Here is a 26520-nt window from a genome sequence, read left to right as displayed (position 1 = left end):
TAAAATTGGTGAGGTTTTAAGCAGCCTTGAAAATGGCTTCAGGATAACTTAGTATAATGACTACTTGTCTTGGAAAATAAATTTCTCTGCACATGACACTTCTCTTCTTGAAACTTTTAAAGATGTGGATATTATTAGTTTCATTTGGAATAGATGTTAATAGAAAATTTTAATTGCAAATTTTGCAGAATTCTCCATTTCTTTCTGTTTAGAAAAATGAATAAGTATGTTAAAGAGGTAAGTTACGTAAATAGCTAATGCATTTGAGGAATGCAGTCACTTTTGAAATATTAAAAAGGGGAAAAACATAATGGCTAGAAAAAGCACAAATTTGATAATATGAAATCTGTAATTATTATGATTTACTTGAAGAGGATTAACATGATACTGAAACTCAGTTTGAACAGTGTTAGGCTGCCATAGCTGCTTGTATAGCAGACTGTATACAACAGGAAATAATAAAGCATTTTCATACCATATTATTTAGAAACCTATTGCAGTAGCATACAGTAGGTGTTACACATGCTACTCTTCTGAAAAGCAAGGAAGAACACAGCAAAACATTGGTAACTATCTAATCAAGTCCTTGCATTTACTGCTAGAGTTGCTAACATTTAGTAGATATTTTTTATTAAGAGTGTTAAATGTTAGTCTTTTGAGTGTCGCACCGATACAGAGATTTTGAATTAAGAGAGTTATTAAACCGTTAAATGTATTTTACTGGAGTGAGTAACTTTTTTAGATTTTTGACTAAAATATAACACAGACTTTATATCTGCATAAGAAAGGAAAGTATTTCTTTAAGCATATAGCAGCATTATGTTAATCCATGATTTAAAAATGTCACTTAAGAGGAGGAGGATAGTGTATATGTTTTTAGGATACTCTGTACACTCTGCTTTATTTCAGTATGTGATTGAAATATAAACCTAGTTGTGGTTTAAATTTTGCATGCTGTATATAATAGCATGTGAACATTTTAACTGGTAATTCCATTTTCATTTTGAATGCAAGACCCTCAGAAATAATAATGAGCTTGAATGCATCATTAATAGATAGTATTATTTCAACTATGGAGAATGATAATATAGAAATAAATCTCATGCAGTTCTGTGCCAAAGAGGAGAAAGATACTTATATCTTCTTCCAAATCAATTAATTCTTAGTAACAAAACAATAAGTATTAAAATGACCATTACTACAAATATAAAATGAGACGAATTGCAGATGTTTGACATAAAGCTAAGATGCGAAATGTTAATCTGAAATGAACAGTTTAAATATGGAATTATGATATACTTGGCTTTCTGTAGTGTAACTGTCAAGCTTGGGCAGTTCGTTGGTCAATAGTGACATTCTCTGTGTCAGTGAGCAGAGTCTCTTGATACCTTAACCTGCAGTTCACACATTACTGAAGCTCCAACTGTCGAACATTCAAGTCCCTTGGTATTAGTGCAGCTTCCAGACTCTCCTGACTGGCTCATGTTTCATTCTTTGGCAATTTGCCCTAATGATATCCCTCAGGAGCTTTCAGACCCTCTTCTTTTCCATATTTAATCGTGTTATATTAATCTGAGTGATGAGCAAACTATGCTGCGCAAATTGTAATTGTCTGTGATTTCTTCTGCGATGCTGCTGTAATTATTTTTTCCTTTTTAGTGAAAAGAAAAACAACAACAAATTCACAAAATTGCTGTATAATTTTCATATAGAAGTATAACTGTCCAGGAAAGCCACAGCATTAAAGCTTTAACTGCTGATGTGTTGCACAAAGAGGTTGTTTTCTGTGCAATCCATAGAATTCTCGCACTCACTGCGTGGCCAGAATTTATGTTTTATTTTAGCTCACGCTTTTGGTGCAGTTCATGTCTAATGGAGAACAGCAGTAATTGTTAACCCCGGGCAGCAGTAGTGCCGTGGTATTAAAACATGAGACCTGCTTTTGTCTTCTGCGGGTCCGGTGTCCTCTGCGTGGAGCGATGCCTTTGTTTGCTCCAGGTCTTCCCGGCGCTCGTTAAGGGAGCCGAGGGGAGCTCCCTAGATGGATAAAGCACAAGGGGAGTATGGTTTGGAGCTAATGCTCCAAGTGGCCCTCTGGATGTGACCTCCTGTGTCCCGGGGAAATTGCACGAGGTCCYGTGCCTGGGCTTCCCAAATTCTCTTCGGAGCCAAGTTCCTCTTGCCATATGTCTGCGAGATTTTTATTGGTGTGTTTGCTGAATATAGACCCCCTGGCAGCAACAAAGTGTTTGCGGTGTCAAATTCGAGCTCTTCGTCGTGTATTTCAAATTGTTTTGTTCACTGGAGAAGTGCTTTAGATCTCGTTCCCAGCCGTTTCCTTGCTGAGTGGTAAGAGGCTGTGACACCTCTGYGTCCTGCTCAGGGGAGCACCTGCGTTTTGGAGCCAGGCTTTACAGTTTCTCTTTTGGGGAGAGGTTTAGGGAAAATAAAGTTAGTCTGCTGTCATGGGAAAAGTGTGCTTTAAATTATTTTATGTATGTTATCTGTGTATATGTGTGTAGGAGTGCATGTATATACACATATATATATATATATATGTAGTTTCAAAATAAAAATAGTGGCATAAAACAGGGTTAATCCTGCTCTGGAGTTTAGTGCAACAAGTGCATGTTACCTATCAGTTTGCACTTTATAAATGTGATAATTGTGTGTGTATCTGAGAGTGCCTAAGTGCATCTAAACAATTAAAATAATTTTTAAAAAGCTATAGTGGGAGGTTTGTGACAGTTAAGATTCTTGAACATCTCAAAATTAACTTATAATGTTGCATTTTCTTCTTAATGTTCATGCTTATTGGCCAAATCTATTTATATGCTTTTGTTTTCAGTTAACTGCTTGYGTTCATGCGTCAGCTGCGTTGCTATATCCCATGTATTGGCAGCACATTTACATCCCAGTGCTTCCTGCCCATCTTCTGGACTACTGCTGGTAAGACACCTAACCTGGCATCCTCCTTTCTGAGAGGTTTACGTCCTTTGTAACATGGATTAACTCCTGAAAACCATGGATATTTTTATGACTAGATATACAGCATCTGGTTTATGAAAGCATTTAGGCCATGGCTTAAAYCTGATGAGGTTTTGAATTCGGACCTTGAGGTACAAGGTAGCATTTAGAGTCTTTTGTATAATAACTGCTCATGTTTTATTTTTAGAGAAAACATTCAGTAATTTAAATATAACTGTTGTTAATAGTTTTAATTTATTTGATGTTTAATCTTAAGTAAAAATATTGAAAGAAGCATTAAAAATTACCTGTGTCAATGGAATCAAATACTAGGAGGCATCTCTGTGTCTTCTAAGTCTACAGAACAATTTAGCATTTGTATTTTTTCCGTCTTCTGTTGTGAGGCCCGCCAGGTTCAGACTATATCCAGCTCTTTCCGAAAATCCTAGATTATGATCTCCAAATTTATTGTCATAAGAATTTCTTTGGTTACATATCCTCCCGTTGAAAAYTCTATTCGCAAAAGACACTTTATATTTTTGAAAGACTTTTAAATTCCAAAAAGAAATCATCACTTCTCAGGGTATTTCTGATCCTTCAAGGAATTGCTTTTCTGATGGTTGTTATTTACTACACTGGAATAGTTAGATAAATTTTCTCTTCCAAGTGCCTGGGTTTTAAGATTTCAGCCAAAGAAAGGATTTACTTTCCTTTATTTGTAGTAGTTTCAGAGGTACCAAATGAGAGTTGCATTAAAGCGTGTAATACAGRAGCATCCATCCCTGGAGGCTTTGACTTTAAATACATATGAGTCTATTGTGGAAAGCCAAAACAATTTAAAACTGTTTAAAGCGATTTTACAGATCAAGAATTAAAGTGTACAAAAGCTGACTTAGATACCTAACAAGGAATTTTTCTGTTATGAATATTTTTCTTCACAGAAATTWTGTTGGTATGCTTGTTTGGCTGTGTTATTTTTCTAGAACCTGTAAATATTCATGTTCCATTTAACTCCACCCAGTCCATTGCACTTTTCATGTTTTGGAAAAAAAAAAAAATCTTGTTATATTTCTTTAAGTCCCTTTGATAGTTTTTTATCGACTTTACAATATTTGCCTGTGATAAATTTTTCTTTCCCCCTCTTTGGTAGCTCCTTTGCTTCTTATGTAAATTATTTATTGTTTTTAAAAATAAATCAAATATTCTCCCCCTAGTCTTGTCTTTCAACTGCAGCTAAGTCTTTCATCTTTCATGACACTTTTCTTTTGGAGAAATGCTGCCTTAATTGTTTTCTTTCCTTGTTTTGAGAAAAATGCACCAAGATGGGAGTATAGCTTGAATGCAATTGTTTGGTTTTTGTGTTAGTTGAACTTATCATCAGAAGCTTTGTATTTTCTTTAGCACCATCCAGAACTGCTGTTATCAGAAGGAAGGTAGATCAGCCCCTTTTCTCAAGCTGTTCCCTGCAGAGTGCATCCTGAATACTGGAGGATATTTTATTTCTCCTCCTCAGCACAGATAATGTCTCCAGGAATAATAATGTTAGATGCTGTACACAATTTCCTAGGATGATGATAATAGTGGAGATACTGGGTCATTATGTCATGACCTGAGTTTTTTCTTTAACTCATTAAAAGGAAGCATGGAGTTTTTTAGACTTGTAGAACTCATTTATATCCCTTTTTCTTTTATACTCTAGTACAATAGCAGGGGAAAAATATTCCCCCTCCTTTTCTTTTTTTGAGATGCTCAAATAAAAACATAAAATTCATAAAGGAAATGCACTCCTGATGAAGTTCTCACAGGGGCTATAAATTGGGCGTTTTTATTTAGATTGTCATAGATTTATCTTTTTCTATCTGATCATATCTGCTTTGAATGATTTATCAGATATACTGTAATGGGTCCTGGGATACTATAGCAAGAACCTAAAATTCTTAGTGAACCAAGTGTTTTCCTCTTAGGCATATACTATCTTGAGTTAGAAAACCTGGATATACTTTTAGGACCAAAGTTTGTGTTGAACTAGCCTAATACTCAGTTTCAGATGATTTTGTCAATTCAAAAAGAATATAACCATTTTTCTGGACTTGTTAGTATCTTTTCATTTTTGATATTTTTCTGGACATACATATTCATACCCCAGAACATTTGGACTTGGTTGTGGTATCTCCCATGTACTTGCATTATCTTATTCACATAGTTCTGAAATGCTGACTGTATAAAGAGAGTAGGGATTATCATTCATTAATTTTGTATAATCCAAGGCAGTCCATCCACTTGTAAACATAATAAATATCAATAAAGATAAAATGCATTTCAATATTGACTGGTGTACGTATAGGTATACACCCTGATCCTGCATTTTTTTTCTATGTGAATTATCCAACACAACTTTTTAATCCGTTTATTTTATTGTGGCAGGTTGGGCTACAAAATTTAGGCCTTTTTTAGAGTTAACTGATATGGTGCTTGGAGGTTAGAATTTGGTAAATTACCTGAAGTATCCAGCTAGTATGTTTTGTGGGTCTGAAAAAAAGAAAAAATACATCTTAAAGCCTAACTATATTGAAAAATTATTTAAACTGTGCAACTTACCTTTTTAGTCAGCAAGTCTCTTGTGATTCTGTGAGGCAATCTGATATTCAGGCTGGTTATAGATAAGATCAGATGTTGCTGGAGTGGTCCAAAGACACAGATTTAGAGCATCAGTGTAGACTGTAAAGCCATCGGGGCTGGTCCAGTACAAGGTGCTGTGTGTGAACATGCGGTTTTATTTTAGTTATGTAGCTTCCCCATAGCTTAACTTAGGTCTTGAGCTCTCACAGGCAAATGAGACTTGGAACAGGCATTTAAAAAAGAAAAAAAACAGTTATGATCCATTCCTTTTTCTAAAAGACAGTAAAATGTTAGACAGTGAAAGTAATTATTTGTTTTAGCTCTAAAAGAGGAAAATAGACAGAAATAACATATGCTTCCAAGATCGTACTCTTGAGTACATAAAGAAAGATTTTTCTGAATTTTTTTGTTTACACAATCATTTTCTCAGTTATTTCAGGAGGTAAAAAGATATTGTTGCACTCATCCCAAAGAGTGTCTTGGCTTCAAAAATGCTTTTTATAAAAAATGAGGTTTGAGCATTGATATAGTAATAAAATTATTTTTTTTGTAAAGAAGAGAGATAATTACTTTGAATCTTCTGTATAATTTCTTGGCAAACTAAGTCACAAAAATGTMTGACAGTTTTGTCTGTGGATGAGAAAGCATCTGTTCTGCTGAAGCTCCGTTAAGAATGTAATGCAATCAGAAAATTCAAGATAGGGTTTCAATGTGTCTTTTTATGAAATTTGGTCTCTCCTGAATTTGAATATATGCGAGCCTGTTTTCCTGAGAATGGGTCAGTTATTTTCCAATTAACTTCCATGTTTTGCATAACATAGTACTTATTTGAGGAAATGATGCTGTAGATTAATAACATTTTTGGTAACAACATGCATAAGCAAGATAAAAACTGTATAGCAGCTCCCAGTAGTATTGTAGTGAGCAATTTCATGTGCATATTACAAACCGCTGCTCTTTGGGCTTTATAATCCAATGTTAATAAAATGCATCCTGTGCTGAAAATGATTCTATACCTGCACTTTTTATTTCCTGAATTTTCAAGAAATTTTTATCTACCTATTTTTTTTCCTTTTTGTTCTGCTCTTTGTTTCTTCCGTGTTGTCTAATTCTACAGAAAAGAGATAAACGCTTAAAAAAAAAATGTTTATCATTGGAGAAAATCACTGACTTTTTAAATGCTGCTTTACAGAACAAAAATAGTCCAACAAATATATAAGGCCCCAGCCTGGATGAAGTGGTTGAGAGGTGTTGAAATATTGCAGTATTGCGTTAGGAAACAGATGGGTGAGGACCATGTCCCTTTCTTGGAAGCCTCCTTCCCACGGCCAAGAAACCCCAAACCATGATTTTTTGCAGAAAGAACCTTCCAGCCTCACCAACCTCTTGTGTTTTTTTGATATTTCAAACATAATGAAAACTTGTTTTCAGTCAGTCAGAGTTTCCTTGCATCAATATTTCCCCAAGGGGCACTATTAATGAGAGCAGTTGGATAATCCATACTGCATACAGATTTTTCTAAAAGTGACCYGAGTCATGGGCAGGTGAGAATTGCTACTTTTGCTCCAGATTCGGAACTGGACTGATGAGGCCACATGAGCTGATCCAGCAAAGTCTCTCTCTAGGTCACAGAAAGTGAGTCTTTGCATCAGGCAGAACCTCAGTGAGCATTAGATACAAGAGCAAATTAGCACAATGTAAGGAGTTATTGTATATCAGCAGATCTGAGTAACTTTACAAGTTGATCTTGATCTTGCCTTTTTTCAGTGACTAATTTTATTTAGATTTTCTGCATGCTGCCTTGGTATTTCATTTCCCACGGAGCTGCTTAGCCAAGCCTGGCCTTAGCTCACTTCACTGGCGAGAACACTCCCAGTGAGCGCACGGATCTCACCCACCAAGCACTGTTAGACAGCACATTTTGTATATGARGAGGCATGATGGATATAGAAAGGTGAATTTCTGTCTGCAAGTTGTGATTCTTGACACAATTCAGTTGTTTCCTGGCAGCAACTGCAGCCAGTTTGTGTGCTGCTGTAAAATTAATATTCCTGTAACACGAGTGTGCCTTGTGTCCCACTGTGTCGGGATGTTTCTTTTTTCCCTGTGTCCCCYTGCCTCCATAATGCAGAGGCGGATTGGTATTAATTCATCTCCTGCATTTTGCACATTGAAAATTTTAAAGGTTTCTTTTACTTCCCYGTGCTGGCGCTGCTTTATCTCAGTCTGTCAGTATGAAACATTAATGTATATATTAAAGTATATATGCAGCTTGCAGTGAGCGGGTTGGGAGCTGCTGCTGGCATTTGCATCGCAGCGTGGTCATCTCACCGAGGACATTAGGATGCCCCTGGAGAAATCATTGCCCAGGATGGTSTTGGAAATCCCTCCCAGTTCTAGAAACAGGCAACTTCTGGAATATCCATTTCAGGTTAGACCGCAGGCAGCCCGGCTAGCCGGCCTTACCCAACTTGCAGCTCCTTCTTGCTGAGCTTAGGAAGAGACTAGTTTAGTAGCCTTCTTTAACATAGAGTAAAAAATTAATAACACTTTTCTTAGTAATAGGTCTTTCAAGGTCAGCTATGCGTATGCATCTAATAGAGACTTAAGCAATGAAAGTTAAATATGTAATTGTGTGGTTGAAAGATATGCAAGGTTTTTAAATACCCTTTTTTTGCTGTACAACCTTTTTAATAGTTATTTCAAAAAATAATTGTTCTTCTCTTTTTTCCTTCTTCAGTGCACCAATGCCGTATCTAATTGGCGTCCACTTAAGCCTAATAGAGGTGAGTAGGTTTCTTTGTTTGCAGTATGTCTGAGTGCTGTTAAGCCTGAGAAGCGTGTACCATAAATAATATTTTTAATGGAAGAACTTTAGAAAGATTCCCTCATATTTGCTTTGCAAAAATATTTAAGCTTCAGAAGCTTTACTGAGTAAAAATGTGTCCGAGATCTTACTTTTTGAAGCATTTAATACTGACATGTAARGCCTAAATCATGGTTTGTTTCTGATTCTGTTTCCTGCCTCAGAGGTGTTTCTGCCTTCCTTAAATGGCTGAAAAAAATGCAGATTTTCCTGATAGCAAGAATAATTAAAACTCTTTTGAAGTACCCATCACTTAAAAGTCAACATCATTCTGAGTTTCCAAATAATTTGTGCTCCTGTCCTTTTGAGAGTATCTTACATTCAGCCAGTGATAACAGACACAAGAGTAATTTTTTGCTAGAAAGCAAGAAGTAGCTTTTTCAGGTGTAAAAATACAATAAAACAATAAAATTTCATGTGAGCAGTGTTAAGTAGCTGGGGCACAGGACATTGCTTGGTATCTTTCCAGACCATTTAAAAAACATACCTGGCCCGGTGTGTGTAGTCTGATTATCATGCGAAATAGATAATTGATTCAGGAGCTTTATTTGGTTTGACTTTCTCTGGAAGTGATTTCCGAGGATGATGAAGGCTCTATCTGCTCAGCTGAGGAGGTAGATGCTCCTCATTCTGGGCCACTAGCACTTTTCTGCTTCTAGAAAAGAACCTTCTGTCATCTGTACTTCTGAACTCTGGGCAGATTCTTCTATTCTCTTAAGACAAGTTCTTATGGTCTGMACACATTGATCTTAATATCTTGACTTGGATCTTTTTCCTTATTTCATCAGAAAAATTGAGGAAATGGGCTTTGCCTAAAAATGAAGTCTCCGTATTCCATCTGGAATTATTTCCTGGAGTGTAATATCATCTATTATTTCAGGATCATGTAGAAGAGAGTTCTGGCTGTTCTGTTCTGAAAGGAACAAATTATTTAATTCTTATCTGCTACTCAACTGCATTCCTGAAAGACTCTTTCATCTGTTCTGCTGTGATACCAGACATCGTGTACCTGGAACATACATAAATCTGCAAATCCTACTTAGTTTGCTGTGATTTTTTTTTGGTTGTATGATTAATATCATATCTGATTTTCCCTGATATAAAAGAATGAAACAGTGTCCTAAGGAATCTATAGTTATACTATTTTAACTGTTTTATGTAATTCATGGATTTCAGGAGTACATTCTGTGACTGCTGTTGTATTTCAGAGGTTACCGATAAAACTTCACTGTTTGCTGAAGAGCAAGGGTTTTTAAAAACTCCTTTGAATCTTGTAGTTAACTCACAAATCCTACATGTAAGGCATAAAGATCTTGTCTTTTTTATCCTCTGCAAAATTATAAATTCTCTACTGCATAATTTCTCTACCAATTACAAAATCTACCACTTTGTAATAAAAATGTGCGTTAAGACAGTAAAATGCTTTTACACTGTTGTTTTTTTATTCAACAGAGAGTAAAAAACAGATCCCTGGAAGACGTGGTTTTGCTAAATGTTGACACAAACATTCTAGAAACCCCTTTTAATGACCTGAACAACCTACCTAGTGAAGTGGTGAGTCCTATGGATATTTCATGGGTTTTCTTTCTCATCTATTTGCTTGAATTACTAGTAGTTATTTTTGCCTGGTTTTGCTAGCTGCGGTAAAAGGAATAAGGGGACAGAAAAGCGCCAACTGTAGACCCCCATATTTGAGATTTTTCCCTTTTTGACAGCTGAGGAGATGTTGAATGGAACATCATATTCCTTATTGTAAAAGTAGGATCGTAATTATAAAGCTAGCTGCATTCATTAGGCAGAGCTGCTTTAAACGCAAGAGTCTCTTCATCTCATCTTAATCATTATATTACAAAGTAGGCATTTCTGTCTGCCTAGTGGCATGTCTTGCAAAAGAACGAGAGAATTTTTGAAGGCAAAAAGAAGAAGGGGGCCAATTATCGGCTTCTGCTTCCCTGCCACCTGCCAGCGCTTTCCTTTTAATTAATGATCTGATGGCACTGGTCAATATAATAAGAAATGCTTGTACAGTTGGGGTCAGAAAATTCAGGCTTTGATCTTCCTCAACTTTCTGAAACATTTATTTGTTTTCTCTAAATTATTTCAGTTTTATTTTAATCTCTTCTATCCTGCTGAGGGCTGCGTGAATGAAAACCTATACTGTTTGTCATTTGCTTTGGCAGAGCAAAGACTGCTTACTTAGAATTCTATTTGTAAATTAAACTGCAAACCCAGTTTGTCATAAAAGACATCTGATCCTTTTGAAATGACGAAAACTGTCTTTTGTCTGTAAAGGATGATAAATTAAGTGCCAGTTCTTTCTGGACTTTGATCTTGCAGAGGGTCCTCCCTCCTCCCCCCCACTCCCTTTTTTTCTTCCTGTTGCCTATAGGGGAACGTATTCTGTATATCGTTTTAAATACTCACAAAATTGACTTATCCTCTTTTTCCCAGTAGAGCACTAAAAGAATATCCTTTAAAACCACTGTTTTGCTTATTAAGTTATAGATGCTCAAGCTCTCATGAAATTGATGTCAGCACAAAGAATTTGATATCAAAATAATCAAAGAATTGCATTTTCTGAAATTGTAAATTGTAAAAACAAACTGCCCTAATCGAAGTAAGGCAGCACACTGACATACCATGTKCTTTGTTTCTGTTGGCAATTTGTGTGGGTGTGTATATACACGATCACGTAAATATATATATGTGCACTTACACATATATATATATATATATTTGTGTGTGTAATCAAAAAGATTTTGGTGTTGTGTGTGTGCTTATGTAYAGAGATACACATAAATAACAGAAACCAAAATCATGATTACATTAATGTCAGTTCCCTTTTATAGTAGTATTAAAATCTAGGGTTTTTTATACATTATCTGGTCAACGTTTTCTTTGTTCTTGGTATCTGTAGTTCAGAAAAGGAAAAGAACTTGAYGGTATGTGAATTATTCTGATGCTATATGCTTTTATATTACTGGGTGAAAAAGCAGATACACATGCATACGTGTGTATATATGAAAAGTTAAAATATGCTCTATGTTAGAGTAGTATAACAAGTTCAGTAAAAAAGAAAAAAAAATAATTTTCTGATGTGTCGGTAGTTTTAACTGACCCTGCATTCAGTGGGAAAGGTTGAGGTTAGGATGTCATGGAAGAACGTACGTACTTGTCAAATGATAGCTGGATGTACAATTAGGAACTGGGCATCGTTTCCCATAACGTGCCCGAGTTCCTTCTGGAGGATCTTGAGCAGCAAAAGTGGGTATTTGTGCAGTGAACGAGAGGGACATCTCTTGTGTTTYAGGGCTGCTTATCAAAATGATCTCTGATCGAGCAGGCTAGCATGAAGAAAATAGAGGTTACAGATATTCATACATTTCAGAAGTATGTTCTCCCCCAGGACGTATACATGTTACTACTATTAATGTTAATGAATGCTATCTAAGCATGTAGACTGTATAATAGATTTAAAATGTTTTAATATGTTTTCCTGTATGGAATGCATCAGAACAACTGTTTTATGCAGCATAGTTGCAGAATTCTATTTGAGGATTTTATAATGAAAAAAGATGTAAATGTGTAGATCCCCATTTCTTTCTCGACCTCAGACTGTAAAACAGTTTGTTTAAAGCAGTTTAAAGAAACAATATATCCAATTATTAGGTGAAAATCCTGGCAACAAAAGGAAAAGACATTGTCCATGTTGTGGCAAATAAAATGACAGCATGTTTGTCCCCCTGCATTCATCGGGATCGGTGCAACTGCTAACATCTGGGTTAAAATGTATAAAATATAGAGGTGTAGAACAAAAATGGTAGGATAAACTTAAAACATAAAAACAGGGGTCAAAGGTGAAGCATTTAAGCTTATATAAATTAGACTTTTAAGCGTAAGTATGAAAGTAATAAGACTTCRGATCTGAAAAAATATAATAAGCAGGACTAGTGTTGAAGGGTGTTAAAATAGACGAAGTACTAAAAATACAAAAGAAGCTGTAGACTTGCCATCCCTTTGAAAAAGAGGTTCCTGATAGATTAACAGCCTAACAAAACAAATGCAGTATTTTCAAAGGGTATTCCACAACTGTTTCCTCTGTCTAAAGCAAATTGAATATTTACTTTCTTGATCAATAACCCTGATGATAATGTTCTCAGTGCATAGGTGCTTGCACATATGTTTATATGTATAGCAATATGTCTACTACAATGCTCCAGTTGTTATTTTTCTGTGATAAATTTAAGATTGAAAAACATTATTATATGATATTGTGTAATAAACTGTGTAATAAATTAACTGAGATTTAAAAGGCATTTTAAATCATTCACTTAAGTTTTTAAATTATAGTTACAGGCTAGATGACTTTCTGTTCATGTGAACTCTATTATTCTGTCAGACTGACCAGTGGTCCTGACTGTTCAAAGGTCAGTGGTCACAGTTGTCCTGAATTACCAGTCCTTTTTTCATGTGGACCCTCTGCTGCGTTGCATGCTGTAATCTTCTTAATGGCTTCATTCCAATATTCACACATAATATTTTAGATTTATTGACTGTTAGAAATACTACCATGCCAGTAGCAGTTCCGCTACTCCTAACGTATTTAAAATTGGAAAAATAAATCAGCGCAAGACTTTCAGGAATCCTTTGTTTTCTCAGAGGAGAGAAAAAAAAACCCCTCCTTTTCCTCTCTTCTGACAAGAACACTTGTTTTTAGATTTCATCATTTCACTGTGGATTTGTCTATTATTTTTTAATAAAAAAGTGAAAATAAGTAGCTACTTCTGTGTGCGTAAATTTCCTAATGCAATAATACTTGGGTCAGACCATAAGACCTTAGAGCAAAAGAGAGCTTTTCCTGATGCTTATAAATTTATAAATGTCTATAGTGTGCACTGATTTATAAACTTGCAGCCTGATCCTGCAACGCCTACTTGCAGTTAGCTCTGGCAAAAAGGTTGCAATCCTTTGTTCAAAGTTGAGCATTTTCATAAAAATGTGGAGCACTGAGGGCATCGCCTCTGGCAACCAAATCTTATGTATTTCAGAGTAAACTTTAGGTTGTGCTTTTTTTAGGTTACTTATGTGCTTTCATAAGTATGATCTTCCAGAAATAATCTCCGTGGGTTTATAGCATCCTCTGTAATTGTTAAATATAATTAACAGACAGTAAAATCAGCACAGCAGTTCCAAGATGCGCAGCCTTTATAGCATAGATTGCATAAACATTACAGAGACATTTTTTATATGAGTTTTATTTTAGATTTCTAAGTATTTTAACATCATAAATTGGGATAAACATTGCTGCCCAAAAAGTAGCATTTCAGAAGTAGGCTGTAATTCATGTAGAATTTCAAACAGCTGCTTTATAAAATAAACACTGGGAGTGCAAATCGTTTCCGAAAAGACAATGATTAGTGGTATAGTAAAGAAGTTATGGTCAATGTTTGACATTGCAGCTGAAAAGATGTGATGTAAAAATAAAATGTCTGAATTTATCATGTTTTTCAATCAGAAAATATTTTAGAAACCAAGAGCAGTTAGCAGTGCTAGTGTCGTTACCAGCAATTGTTTGTGTTGAACAAAGCTTTGAGATTCTATTGAACCTTGATATAATTTTAGGAGGTAGAATATCTGATTTAAAAATACACCAAATTTTGAAGATATTTATATTTAAGTATATGTTTTAATCTCGATGAATATTTTGGTTAAATGCTGGAGGTCTAGGTGAGATAGAAGAGTTTCATGTGCATAGATGTAGAAACTAGGTGGAAGCCTTTTCATTACCAATGCTGATTTAAATAGTACCGGGTTTCATTTTGTTGTGAGTTTTTTTGTTATTCACTTCTCACCCTCTCACTTTTGAGAATGGCTTCACTTTTATAGTGACCTGGTTTRATGGAGAATGATGAGAGGTGATGTAAAGCCTAACAACTCCCTCCCAAGGAAATGACTGGTTATCTCTGCAGCGRTCTCGCAGCCCCTGAGGTTTAGGTAGGCACGTATTAAGGATGGTTCATTCTGCGCTCCTTAGAGGACCAGCCTTTGGACTTCTGCAGGAAGGGGATGTGGGCAGGCAGCAAGGGAGCACGAGTGGGTCGGCAGGACTGTGCTGTGGTGGCTGGGCCCTGGGGAGCATCTCCGAGAGCCGTGTGCGTGTGGCCTCCACCCAGGCACAGAAATGTCTCATCTCCAGCGAGCCCTTCAGGTCATCACATTTGCTTTATCACCCTACTTGCCCTTCCCTCCACCCCATGTCATCTTGGTAGGCTCTCCTCAAGAACATTGTGCTCCTAGCACTTCCACAGGATAATCCGAGGGCTTTCCCTGTCCTTTACTATGGCTTCCTGCGAGAGGCAGAAGTTGGAGGAACTTTCTGTTGACTCCAGGATAGACTTTCTGAGGCAAAAACTTGATGGCAGTGTGTTAATGTATCTCCTAGCTGTGTTAAAACATGATTAAATCATGGAGTACGTAGCATTCTTGCATGCATTTGTGCCAGAGCATCCCCACCTTCAAGGTGATAATCTCTTGGGAGATTCTTAATGTTATTGAACTAATAGCATGTGAGAAGGTGCTGTCAATACTGCAGTGGACTGGGTGATTGGAATTTGGTTAAAACTTCCTGATTAACTGATTTATTTTAGGGTGACTAGTGTTTGTCACATCTGAAAAAATCAGAATATTCCATTTTGCTTTGCCATCGCTCTCTCTATCCTCTAAGTTTTCCTACATCTTCCTTATCGCCTCCTATCACCTCTTACAATCTGCCATAGTAACTCCAAACTCATCATTTCACAGTGCACAGCACTGTCTTTTTTTTTTTCTCCAATAAAAATATATGAAATATTGTTCCTTTTCCGTGGTCCTTTTACCGATGTGTGTGCTGTGTCTTTACCTACCAAAAACGATGCAACTATTCATAAAGAAAAATATTAATACTGTTTATCGTAGAATAAAGCTTTGCATAAATTGAAATGAAGATACATCTTTGCAATAGCTTGTCTTTTTTATTTTTATTATTTTCATAAATACTTGACTATCAAAAGCTTTGTTGAAATTGTGTTACGAGCCAGGAGCATGTAAACTATTCAATGTTGGTAGAGCTTATGCTGGGCTTAGGAGACTTAACCTAACAGGCGATTTGCAGAGCAGTCTGGTTGAGTCAGCAGGGAAACTGAGACCAGGAGGCAGTAGAGGGATTGCTGCCAAATTGTGAGAGCTGGGCAGGGCGTTTGGGCATCGTCCTGTGAATGTCCCTGGAGCTGAATGTCAGCAATGGTCCCGTGGTCCCCCTTCAGTGCGGGACTCTGTGGTGGAAGGGGCGTGTTCTTATTTAATGGGAAAGCAGTCCTGAAAAACTGAGTTGGACCCTGTTCTCTGTATACAAGCCATAATTTTCTTGTGAAAACTATTGCTAGTTTAAGTCTAGTAATCAGGTAACTTGAATTCAACAAATCTTTTAAAAGATTTTTCTCAATATTTTTTCATTTGATGGTATCGCGGTGTGGTTTATGTCTTTGGGAAACTGGATTTGATTATGTTTTGCAAGTAAAATTTCACTTTTTTTTTAGSTTTTTCATTTTTAACCAAAGTACTGTAATGTTTCCTAAAAAACAGCAACAACAACAACAAAAACCCACTAAGCACAAGGCTCTTTTAAAGAAAAAATATATGAAGTTTTTATTTTTTTGTTTGTTTTCCAAATCATTGTTTATAGCATATAATTTACCAGAAATTCAAATTCAAAATACAAGAGGAATTTTCTACCTAAAAAATGGAAATTTACTTTAGGGGAGGAAAAGTAGTTTTTTTTTGTTTGTTTGTTTGAGTTGTTTTTTGTGGGTTTTTTTTTTTTTTTTTTTTTTTTAGGGGAAGTAAGCTGACATTGATGGACGGATTTCCCTTTTACAGAGGATGTATACATTTCTTTTCCCTGGAATTGAACCTTATTTTAATAACTTTAAAATAATAATGCCCTGCAGAACAAAGAAAGTAAAATGACAAGCACTTATTTTTTCAACCTTGAACTGCCTAACTGGTTTTTGTACTCTGAATTGTACTTTTTTTTTTTCCCTTTTGAGGTGGAAGGAAGAAACGTAAATGAGCATTGGTGTGTGCTTTCCGTGGGCTAAACGAATCAGACTCTAAACTTTTATCTAGATCTATGGAGCTTGGATATAAATCGAAAAGATCACAGCTATGGGGAAAAGACCTATACTGTAAAGGCCTTTCTGCATAGATTATGAACATCATAACTCAATAATTTTTTTTCCAAAACTATAGTTATAATTGGACCCAATGGGGGTCTCTCTCTTTGATCAGATCACAGTAACTGTGACTTTACACTGGAAAATGTCACTACTGTGAAGGTTTATCACCTGTAGAGCTGGTCTTTTCTCTGATGCCATGTTCAGTTCTCATTAGCATTATTCAAAGTTTAGTTGTTAATTAGGTTGACACTTCAATTACAATCATCATCTACAAGAGCAGTCATGACTGCTTGCATAAAGAAACACAAAGATACTCACTCTTGCATACATTGCTAGAAGAATGGAAGTTGTTTGTGTAATATTTTGTGCTTATACTGCCTTGCTTAAAGAGTTACTTTAACTCTACTTCAAGTACTATTTAATGGCTTAGATATCGCTTGATCGGGTATATTATAATGCCAAGGGATATAGGAAGTTATATTCCAAAGAATTAGAGTTGACTAATTTCTGCAGATTATCATCTTGATCAAAGCTAGGAGGCAAGAATAAACTATACTTGGGTATTATTCCACATATCTTTAAACAGCACTGTAAGAATTCCAGAATTATATGATTTTTCTTCAAGCCATCTTTAAYAAAATAATGAATATTAAATTAATATTTCTATTTTCAGTTCTGTATAGTCAGAGATTGCTATTTGATTCCTTAAAATCGGAACACTAAAATACAAAATTATTTATTAATACAGTTGCCTTGTAAGCATGTTGCTTTTCCCCATTCACATGTTTTATCCATGAGAACTGTTCTAAAGACCATGTATCACTTCACAAACACAAATTTTTCTCAGCTAAATTGACAGTGGTAGGAACTGATCTCATATGAGAAATTTCACATATTAGTAATTTGACATTAAAAAAATCCCCTGAAATGAGTTACATGTCAACCTGAAGAGTCCTTAAAAATATGCCTTCATAGCATAAATGAAAAATACCCTACTGGCTTCATTCAGCACAAGYAGGTACATGTTATGACTGGAAAAAAATCTGAAAAAAGTGGCTCACAAGCAGTTTATTGCAAAATAATTAAGCTTATTTATGTCAAGAGGCCTTGGGAAAAAAAAGAGAGCATAAACCAATTTGCATTAGCACTCTACCATCATCTCCTGCTTTCATTTCAATTAACAGACCAGCAGGTGCTCTTTGCAGTTAAAAAGATAAGCTATCAAGAAGGAGGATGAAGTTTTGGCTGACCTGTAGACACCATGGTTTGCCTGCTGATTGGGTTCATACCTCGCTGTACCAATTTCTGAGGTGTTAATTTAACTGTACCACTCTGTCATGCAGGTCTCGGCCTTGAAAAATAAACTGAAAAAGCAGTCTACAGCTACGGGCGATGGAGTCGCAAAGGCCTTTCTTCGGGCACAGGCAGCACTGTTCGGATCCTACAGAGATGCACTAAGATACAAACCAGTAAGCCCTTTCTGTTAATTCTTTTTTTYCCCTTAATTTATAAGAACCTAGGCTCATTCTTTTGCAAGAAAAATACATAATTCTTTATCACAACTATCAGAAGTGTTTCCAGGCAAAGGTTTTAGTTTTTACTGCAAGCTGGTAAGTTGGCAGTTTAGAAGACACTTCTATCTCATATTGGTTAGTTGTACTGGAAAATAAAGGTATGTCCATTTTCAGCTACCTTAGTATTTGTATGACTAATATAATGCACTRAATAGATAAAGCTACTTAAACAGTTAACCTTGATTTATGAAGTGAAGAACTGAAAAGTCTGGGCCTTTTGAAGTCTTGAAGTCTCTCTTTTCTCATATGAGTCTCAAGAATGGTGCTTACTTGGAGCCAAGTTTTTCAGTAGTAGTAGCTAGAGATGACAAATCAGACATACGTCTTTCCCATAAAGCACTTATTTTGATTTCACTGAAAACTTGGACATAATGAACACCCAGTCCATCTCATCACAACTTAAGAATTTGTATTTCCAAGGTTTTGCTGGTACGTGCCAGATGGTACAGATGTTACAGGCTTTCATCCTTTGATTTATGAGAATSACTGGCACATACTGTACCTGTTAGAGGTAAAATAACTTACTAGATAATATGGAGAGATTCATTTAAACTGTGAGCCTGAAGTAATTTGCTGTATTTGCAGACTACTTATACTGAGTTCCATTTGATGAAACACGTTGAGATGGTAGTGACTGATTAAGCTTCTCATGATCTGATATTTTTAATGTTCATATCTCAGCTCAGACTGTTTGATGGTCAGATTTCAGGATAGTTAAGATATCTGATAAGAGAAGATGGCCCTTTGTGGAGGTGGTAAATGCATGAAACTGGTGTTTGTGTATCTGTGAGAGGAATGGATAGAATGGTTTATTTACAGAAGAGGCCYTTTCCTAGATGAAAAATAGTGAAAGATGATGTGGGATGGTCTTTCTCCTACACAAGTAGTTATCTTACAAGTAGTCTTTTTGACTGGGAGCATTGCTAGCTGTCTATGCAATTGACAGCCATTTTTATTGCGATGAAAAGTGACCCATGTAGGAGTGAAGAAATGTTTTAGGCTTTAGTCCAAATAATTGTGTTTAGTCATTACAATTCTCATTTGATATGGAAAGCCAGGTCRTGTAGTATATTGAAATAACTGGGCCTAATTTCCAAATCTCTAGCATCCAAGAGGGTATGAATTTCATTAATAGATCATTTGAACAAAGTGGGTAGTTGTTTGTTCCACACGGGCGTTACCTAGTGCTGCTTCAGAAGGGGGATCTCATTTGCCCCAGAGTGCGAAGGTGAGGACCCCGATCGGTGTCAGCGGTGGCAGTCTGCATTCAGAGCTTGTAAGACTGTGAGTTTCTTAATCTACGTGTGATGTATGTGAACAGAACTACGTCTTTCTGGTTGATGGTCTTAAACTCTCTTCTGGTCAGGAATAGGCTGGAATCAATTCTTAATGTTTCAGTAAGCCTGAAGCAAATGTGCAGACATCTCTAGGATTCTGGTTAGTGTGTCCAAGTCATCTCTGTTCTTAACTTGCTGCTTAATGTGCATCCATATCCAGTATCTGCATTTCCAGTGTTTGGAGCTAATGCACGCTTTCAGTTGGCGAGCATTTTTCAAGCATTTTCTTTTGAATATTACTATTATTTTTGGACTCCAGTGATTTTACATAAGACACTATATTAATGATATCATTGTAGTATGATTTTTTATTTAAGTTATGTTATTTGAATAGGAGCCCAGTGGTAAATATCTGGAATTGGTATTACTTGTCCCAAGAGCAAGTTTGAAATGACTGTTAAATTCTGGATTTTTTTTCCAAGTGTGAATRTTCACTTTATTACTTTCAGTTGTATATTATTATATTATGTATACATTAATATTCTAATTACTCATTGCCTTATTTAATGAATGTAATGTCTTGCAGAATTACTTTTGGGATAGAAGGTATTATTAGAAGTTGAATTTCCTCTAAATTAGTAGTAATCAGTAGTCATTGAGCCCCATAATGGTTTGATTCATCTTATATGAGGTATTTGAATTCAGTTTAATACTTGGGAATTTGGGGATTCAAAAATCAAATTACACATGGCTGTGACTTGATTGTGATTTTAGCACCGATTGTTAGGAGTCTCAGAACGTGTTGCTTTTGCAAACAAAGTTTGTCCTTTGTTTTGGAGCCCATGACTATAGGTCTGATAAGGAAATCTAAACCAAAGATAAGGGCTCAAATGGTATTCATGTAGAGACTTTGCAGGAGTATACTTAAATGAGATGATTTTCTATATACTTTTGAAATGCTTCTGCTGTTAATAGACTAGTCATCTTGTGAGGATCAAGACCTGAGAGGTTTTGGGCCATCAATTTTAGGATCACCAAATCTCCTTACAAAAATAAAACAATGTGTTTGGGTAGTTAATGCCTGCTTGTAAGAACAAAAATATGTTTAAAGTGAACTATTTTCCCCGCAACAGTGTGTTCTGAGTGATTTTCAGCTGAAACATAAAACAACTGTCATTAATATTCACGTTGAGTAAAGAACAGCTTTGATAGCGTCTGCACGCATCCAACACTTCTCTTCAGTCCAAACGCTGTTCATCACACTGAACACTCATTCTGTGCAACTGTTTGTTTTCAGCGTAGGACAGATTCTCCCTGATTTAGCAATATGTCTTGGGAGAAAAAAAGAAGTCTAGCAATTATTGAAAAAAATATGATTGGTGACACGGGAAATGGGAAGCTTTAGAAGTCCTGAAAGGAGTTCACGGGACTCCAAAAGACCATATGGAAAAATTGACTACTCTAATACCGATAGGAAATAAAGATGATTGTATTTTTTGTGCAATAAATGATGACAAATGACAACTCAGTAAAAGTTACCATGAAAATTGGAACTGGTTCTTTTGTATGATTTAATCATGGTACTGAATTAAAGAAAATATCGCTTGAAGTATAAGTTGATTGTTTGCCTTTCCCCCAGGAGTTAGGCATGCTTGGTAAAAAGAAGCTAATAGAGAAAAAATAATCAGATGCCAGAATGTAGTTTGTGTTTAGATGCAAAGCCACTTTGTGTCACGTGTGCTATGACTCTATTGTTATTTCCATGAGTTATTTCCACATTAGTTTATGTAAGAGTCATATTTTAGAATTTGTGCTAAGGACCAAAGTGACCATTTATTGAAAATTGATGTTGTATTCCCACCAACGTTGCTGGGACTTAATTGCGACTACAGGAGATAACAGCTCATCATATTTAATTTTTCTTGGCACCCTCCTGAGTAGAATTATTGTTTAAGTCATACACGGTTATTCACTTGAGCTGTATCTCCAGGTGTCATAACAGCAGCCAAAATACCAGCTTTTTACTTCCTTCTGCTCCTACTGGATGCTCTGGTTTTTAGCAGAGGAGTTTTAATATAAAAATAAATATTGTTTAAAAATTGATTTTTCTGATAAATGATGCAAAACTGAAGAAATTATACCTGCCTTATACTCTTATAATAAACAAGAGTTACCGCATAAAACTGCATTAAATTTAGTGATAGTACCAAAAGGTGCTGTAAGAATATCTTTGTGTTAGGAAGAGATTAATATATTTCCTGAAATAAAGAATTCAAATGTGAGTACCTACTGCAGCTAAACATCATTCCGACTTAGAAGCAGAAACCTAACTTCTAATCTAGACTGTTTTTGCTTTTAAAATCAGCACACGGCTTTAGCTCAGTGTTTCATGTTCCACCGAGGTCGGTATAAATAGCTCGCTTAAAATGCGAGTGCAGCTTGGAGGAAGAGCCTCCTGCTGTGTGTGGCAACCTCGGAAAAGGGAGGAAAATTCTATAGCAACTGTTGTTAAAAGGACAGATATCTTGTTTGGGCATAGATTGTTTGGTCTGGGTATTAGCTGTCTGCTTTTCAGTATGGAATCCCTACTGGGTTTTGATCGAACTTGTTTTGAAAGTACATGTAGATCAATACTAAAGGGGCTATTAGGTGCTGTAGTAGTTAAATATCAGTGGAACATTCCTTCAAATCTTAGAGTTTCTAAAGTACTCGCCCGTGTTTGCCAGAGCAGGAATATGTTATATGCTTCGTGTCAGGAAACTTCTAGAGCTGTTTTTGTTTACACTGAATAAATTTCAGTTTTAAGTAGCACTTCAAAATCCCYTGTGTTTGCAGTCTTCATCTTGAAGATTTTCAAAGCATTTTTATCTATAAAACAATTTTGGTGTTCAGAATATCAAAMAAGAGAGAGAAGTGAATTTTATTATTTAATGCAATTCCAGTAATATTACCGCAGATACCCTGAGCAATAAGTCCCTGGCATTTCAAGTTTCCACAGGTTTCATTTATTCAATAAGCAGGAGCGTTAAACCTACCAAATTTTTGAAAGCAACCTTAATATGAGTAGGTTGGAATACTGTAGAGGGCTTTTGSATGTGAACCCTTTGTAGATCTAACACATTTTCAGTTTGAAGACTGGCTTAGGTGATTCTGTTCCTGAACTGGGCTGGTAAGGCAACACATGCACCAGTGCATATGTGCTTTCCCAGTACTTGGGGTATCCATGGATAATGGAGAGTATTCAGGGAAAACCACCACTGACCATGCACTAAAAGTGTGTGTTGAGCTACCAGCTCCAGGGCTTCTGTCACCTGGCAGAAGTGCCATCAAGTACAGAGCTGTGACTGCCGCAGGGCTGGTGTGAAAGAGAGGAGAAAGGGCCTGTTTGCTCTTCTACAAGGATGTAAGTTCTCTTTTCTGCGAGACTTTTCATCTTTCCCAAGACAACCATAGTAGAAGCAGAGGTTAGGTTTTATTTTCCTGAACAGTGTATTTTGGGAAATGTTTTTCTCCTTTCTCTCTTGGGGTTTCAAGTTTCTGGGTTTCAAGTTTTGTTGAATGAYATCAGCCCTCAATTAATCTCCTCTTCCAAAACAGCTTCTGTATTTCCAGATATCATTTCTTCTGGTAAAGACATATATAAATAAGGAGCTTTTATAATTGGCCATCTTGATATCTGTGAAAGGATGACAGAACTAAGTCTGCCCTCTGGAAGGTGTCTTGTACTACCAGATCTAACTGGTATTTCATCTGTTTTGATGCAGTTCTAATTTAGTAGATAGCTTCAGGTYGTCTGCCTAAGATGAGTTTTTAGGAGCTCCAGGATGGGTAATGCACAGCGAATGAGGAAGGCAGGGTCAGTTCAAGTCTCAAACACTGCCAGTTATTCAGCAGATGTCACGTGTGGATGCATCAAGTGTTCCCTCCCTTCTGCAGGCAGTTTTCTGTGGTGGGTAGTAGGTGGAGTAGCTTGAATCCTCGCCCTGGATGGGCACAGTTCTGTGTATTGCATCGAGGAGGGCTCGTGTATTCCCCTGTTCCCTGCTACTCCGTGGAGGGGGAAGGATGACGTTCAGGAAATCAGCTTCTAGATCCTCCAGTGGGAGTGCTTTCTCTCACTGTGACACTTGAGAACAAGTTAGGCGTTGATTTAATTGCTTTGCTGAGTAGGATTGGACATCTGTGTGGTTTTAGATTCTTTTGAGTTTGGGTGTTTTGTTAAGAGGTCTGAAATCTAATCTTTGATATGTCAAGATGCCCAGGAAAATTTAAAGAAAGAAAGCTTTTGGTAGGATCAGCACAGATTTGTAACATGATGTGACAGTGATTTTGCTGCAGCATTGCATTGGATTATGTTTGAGCCATTTAAAAATAAGTGTGATGTATAAAGAGCAGCAGTAAATGATTTAGGGGTMCTCAAAGAAATCATTCCCATGATTTTCCTAAGGAAAGTAACCTTTCCTTACCTAAAGCTAAGCCAAGCCAGGAGCAGAAGCCAGTGGACCCTCATGAGTATAAGCAAGTTGGTCTTCTAAGTGGCTAATAGTCTGAGAAGCCGCCTGTTGTAAAGTAGATATCAGATATCTCTGATCCTTTTTCTTTTCTTTCATATTGCTGAAGTGTCTTTTACTCTGTGATTTAACATTTTTTAAATTCATATCATTTATTCAGTTAAATATAACAAATACATACAAGTGTCACAAAGTATTGAAAAAATAATGGAATTTAAGCAAATGCCCCGTAGTAACTTCCTGTGGTCAGAACACACTGAAAATTGCTACTTTTAAAATTGAACTAGGAGGTAATGTAGGAGTCTATTATGTTTGTATTGAATACAGTTTTCATCATATTAATATATTTTTTTCCACGAATACTTTGGTTTTATCCTATTTCATMAATAAAATGATTTGAAGGAGATTTTTTGGCAAAGGTTATGCATTTTCTCATGTCAGGCAAATATTTTATTGTATTAAAAGTCAATCTCATCTTTTTAGACCTTTTTTCATTACAGTACTCTCCCCCTCAGCCCCCAAATTTACATGACAGTTTTTGCTGTCATGTAAAAAATTGTCAAAATTAAACTTTTGTTTCAATAATTTCTCCTGAATTTAACAGTGTATTTTTTGAATGTTTTCAAGTTTATATAAAAATATATTATAAAAATAATTTAGTGGAGGTTCATGATTCTGGATCAAATGAAGGTTCTTGCTTAGTAGTACTGCTGTTTTGCTGTGCCGGTGTATCAGGAAAATGTTTCAAATCATTTGAAGCAGAGGACCTGCTGTTCCTCAAAATTTGAAACACATCTTTGAAATTTTTAATGAGGAATTTAATGAAGGTAACAGGAAACAACTGTGAACTACCTTTTTTTTTCTTCTTTTTCCTTCTTTTTAGAGACACTAATTTGAAGGTGTATGGGATTTAACCTTTATAAACCAGGGTTTAACTGCAACATGTATTTTGGACTATTAAAATTTTGTAAGAATATTTTTATCTAGACTGTATTTGCCTTTTGATATTGTCTGTTTTATTTGTATGACTGTTCATTWTGATTTTCTGAATGTTTTCATCTATTACAAAATACTTTTGTATTGAATCTAAATAAATAATCATATTTATGTACAGTTATTACCATCTAACCTCATCTGTTTGAATTTAGGGAGAACCTATCACTTTTTGYGAGAACAGTTTTGTAAAGCATCGTTCCAGTACTACTAAACAGTTCCTGGAAGCGGCTGTTAATCTTCAACTATTTAAACAGGTATGAGAKGGTAATTGACCTTTTCTTTTAATAGTTTTTTTTCAAAATGTGTCCATATTTAAAGGTRTTTTCCCTTGTATAAGCTTATGAATCTCTGAGATAAAATCTAAGCACAAATACGGGTAAACAGTCTTCCATATATCATCTTATTTTTAAATCTTTCCAAAAAAAAAAGCAAGGTAGGGGACTGAAGCATACCTCCTAAGGGCCAGTTGTGGATCCTCCAGGTTGGTGGTTGGGCTTGACAATTTCTCCAGCTCTCTTGGATCRTGAGCAAAGATCCTAAGCAATACAGGGCTTGCTTTCATTGGACATGAATGGCATTCTGTTTAAAGCCTGGATTCACACTGTATTTGCAGTTTTCCTTGCTAGCATGTCTGAAGCACACACAGAGTGTTAGAAATTCAGGACATGAGGAGCAGCTTGAAGAATACTCTGGCCGATACTGTATGGAGAACAAAGTATTGAATGCTTCKCATAGCTTACTAGTAGTTTCATTACAGCGTTTGTAATGTTTGTTTTCCTTTGTTGTTATTTTTGTAACTTTTTTCTTTCTCCTCAACCCCTATTATACAACCCTAAAGGCCAAGAGACTTTATGTTACTAGGGTTTTATTTTTTAGGTAAAGCAAGGAACAATTGGATGAAATCTRAAGAGTCATATTTGTTTGGTTACAAATACCTGGAATGTTTTTGACATGGGAGTTCATGCCTAACTAATCTACTGGACTTCTTTGATGATATACTGCCATGCTAGATAAGGGAAATTCATTATATTTCAAATATTTTCATTTCCAAAAAATACTTGTGTTACTTGGTATTTATCAGAGGCTAATGTCTAAAGTAAAGATTTATGCAAGGGTAAAAGTCTATGGAAGTGAAATACGTTTCTCCTAATTGTGCTAAAGTTAAGAAAATACTGATTATTTAAATAACTGAATTTCAAAAGTTTATGGTTCTATTAAGCATTATCACAGAATTGCATTTAAATTCATTTGTATTGTAGTTTATATAATAACAAATTATAAATAGCATAAAATAATAAAGAAGATATCTGAAAATTTCTGAAATATGCAGCACTTGAGAATGTGACAGGCAGAAGGAGTGGAGTATGAACATAGTTTTGTTTACRTTTTGTATATYTCAAACGCTCTAAGGTATCTTGAAAATTTTGTTAAAAACTGCTTAAGGTGGAMGTTTCTAATTATTACTTCTCTGGAGGTAAATTTTCTTCTGTGAGAAAT

At 35.8% G+C, this 26520-nt stretch overlaps 1 protein-coding gene across 1 annotated transcript in view; it reads left to right on the top strand.

The window, feature by feature from the left end:
* Positions 1–26520, top strand: part of DENND1B (DENN domain containing 1B) — a 139087-nt gene that overhangs the window by 82966 nt on the left and 29601 nt on the right. Inside the window, exons 11-15 of the mRNA XM_026043775.1 lie at positions 2849–2949; positions 8327–8372; positions 9905–10006; positions 18009–18134; positions 25176–25277. Of these exons, the coding sequence (XP_025899560.1) occupies positions 2849–2949; positions 8327–8372; positions 9905–10006; positions 18009–18134; positions 25176–25277 (477 nt within the window). The remainder of the gene's footprint in view (positions 1–2848; positions 2950–8326; positions 8373–9904; positions 10007–18008; positions 18135–25175; positions 25278–26520) is intronic.

This window comes from Nothoprocta perdicaria, unplaced genomic scaffold, assembly GCF_003342845.1.
Source record: "Nothoprocta perdicaria isolate Ctin4 unplaced genomic scaffold, notPer1 scaffold_34, whole genome shotgun sequence".
Lineage (NCBI taxonomy): Eukaryota > Metazoa > Chordata > Aves > Tinamiformes > Tinamidae > Nothoprocta > Nothoprocta perdicaria.
Note: the sequence above shows the minus strand (reverse complement) of the source record. Positions and strands in the feature narration are given on the sequence as shown.